This window comes from Egretta garzetta, unplaced genomic scaffold, assembly GCF_000687185.1.
Source record: "Egretta garzetta isolate BGI_Z169 unplaced genomic scaffold, ASM68718v1 scaffold820, whole genome shotgun sequence".
NCBI lineage: Eukaryota > Metazoa > Chordata > Aves > Pelecaniformes > Ardeidae > Egretta > Egretta garzetta.
This window is the reverse complement of record NW_009258390.1, coordinates 1060-2019: the sequence shown is the minus strand read 5'-3', so window position 1 is coordinate 2019 and position 960 is coordinate 1060. Positions and strand designations below refer to the sequence as shown.

The window sequence follows — 960 nt, the reverse complement described above, 5'->3', positions numbered from 1 at the left end:
GTGGCCCCCCCCCCCCCCGCTGCTGTTGGCAGCATCCTCAGCTGTCAGGGAGTGCCCATCACCTCTGGCTGCTGTGACCTCTCCTGCATCACCAGCAGCTACTATGGCAACAGATGCCACCCCTGCTAAAGATGCTGCCAACGGCCTCGCATAAGGACCCCCACCAACTCAGACCCCGCTGCTGCACAGACGATCAAACTTCACGCCCTTGCTTTCAGACACACTCGTCACCTCTGGATTGACCTGCAAGGGCAGACTGCAAGAGGCCATCCTGGGTGCTCTGAAAACATGGCCAATTGTCTGCCTTGCCTCTATTCCACTCACCCTTTGTCTTTCTGTTCTTTGGTGCCTTGTGCTCCCCTCAAAGCCTGCTCTGAGGACCCCAGAGAGCAGCTTGGAGGCCCCTGCTAACCTGACTGCCTTTGCCGGGCAGGTCAGCAGACGCCCTCTGGAAACTCTGTCACAGGCAGGGGGGGACAGATTCTGGGCTGCTCCTGCTCCTCCCTGCACTGGGAGCCTCCAATTGGAGTCACCTCATTTCCCACTTTAGACTCATTAAAACATTCCTGCAACCCTGTCTGTGTCCCTTAGGTGGTCTTTCCATCTGCAGACTGAGTGCTGAGGGAGTGTGCCCTCAGTAAATTTGCAGATGACACCAAACTGGGTGGTAGTGTTGATCTGCTGGAGGGGAGGAGGGCTCTGCAGAGGGACCTGGACAGGCTGGATCGATGGGCTGAGGCCAACTGCATGAGGTTCAACAAGGCCAAGTGCCGGGTCCTGACCTTTGGTCACAACAACCCCATGCAACGCTAGAGGCTTGGGGAAGAGTGGCTGGAAAGCTGCCTGGTGGAAAAAGACCTGGCAGTACTGGTCAACAACCAGCTGAATATGAGCCAGGAGTGTGGCCAGGTGGCCAAGAAGGCCAATGGCATCCTGGCTTGTATCCTGAACAGGGTGGCA

At 57.2% G+C, this 960-nt stretch overlaps 1 protein-coding gene across 1 annotated transcript in view; it reads left to right on the top strand.

Annotated features, from left to right (window-relative positions):
• Positions 1-129, top strand: part of LOC118452692 (feather keratin Cos2-3-like) — a 304-nt gene extending 175 nt beyond the window's left edge. The window contains 1 exon segment of the mRNA XM_035898070.1: positions 1-129. This exon segment is cut by the window's left edge and continues 46 nt beyond it. Coding sequence (XP_035753963.1) covers positions 1-129 — 129 coding nt within the window.
• Positions 130-960: the final 831 nt, after the last annotated feature.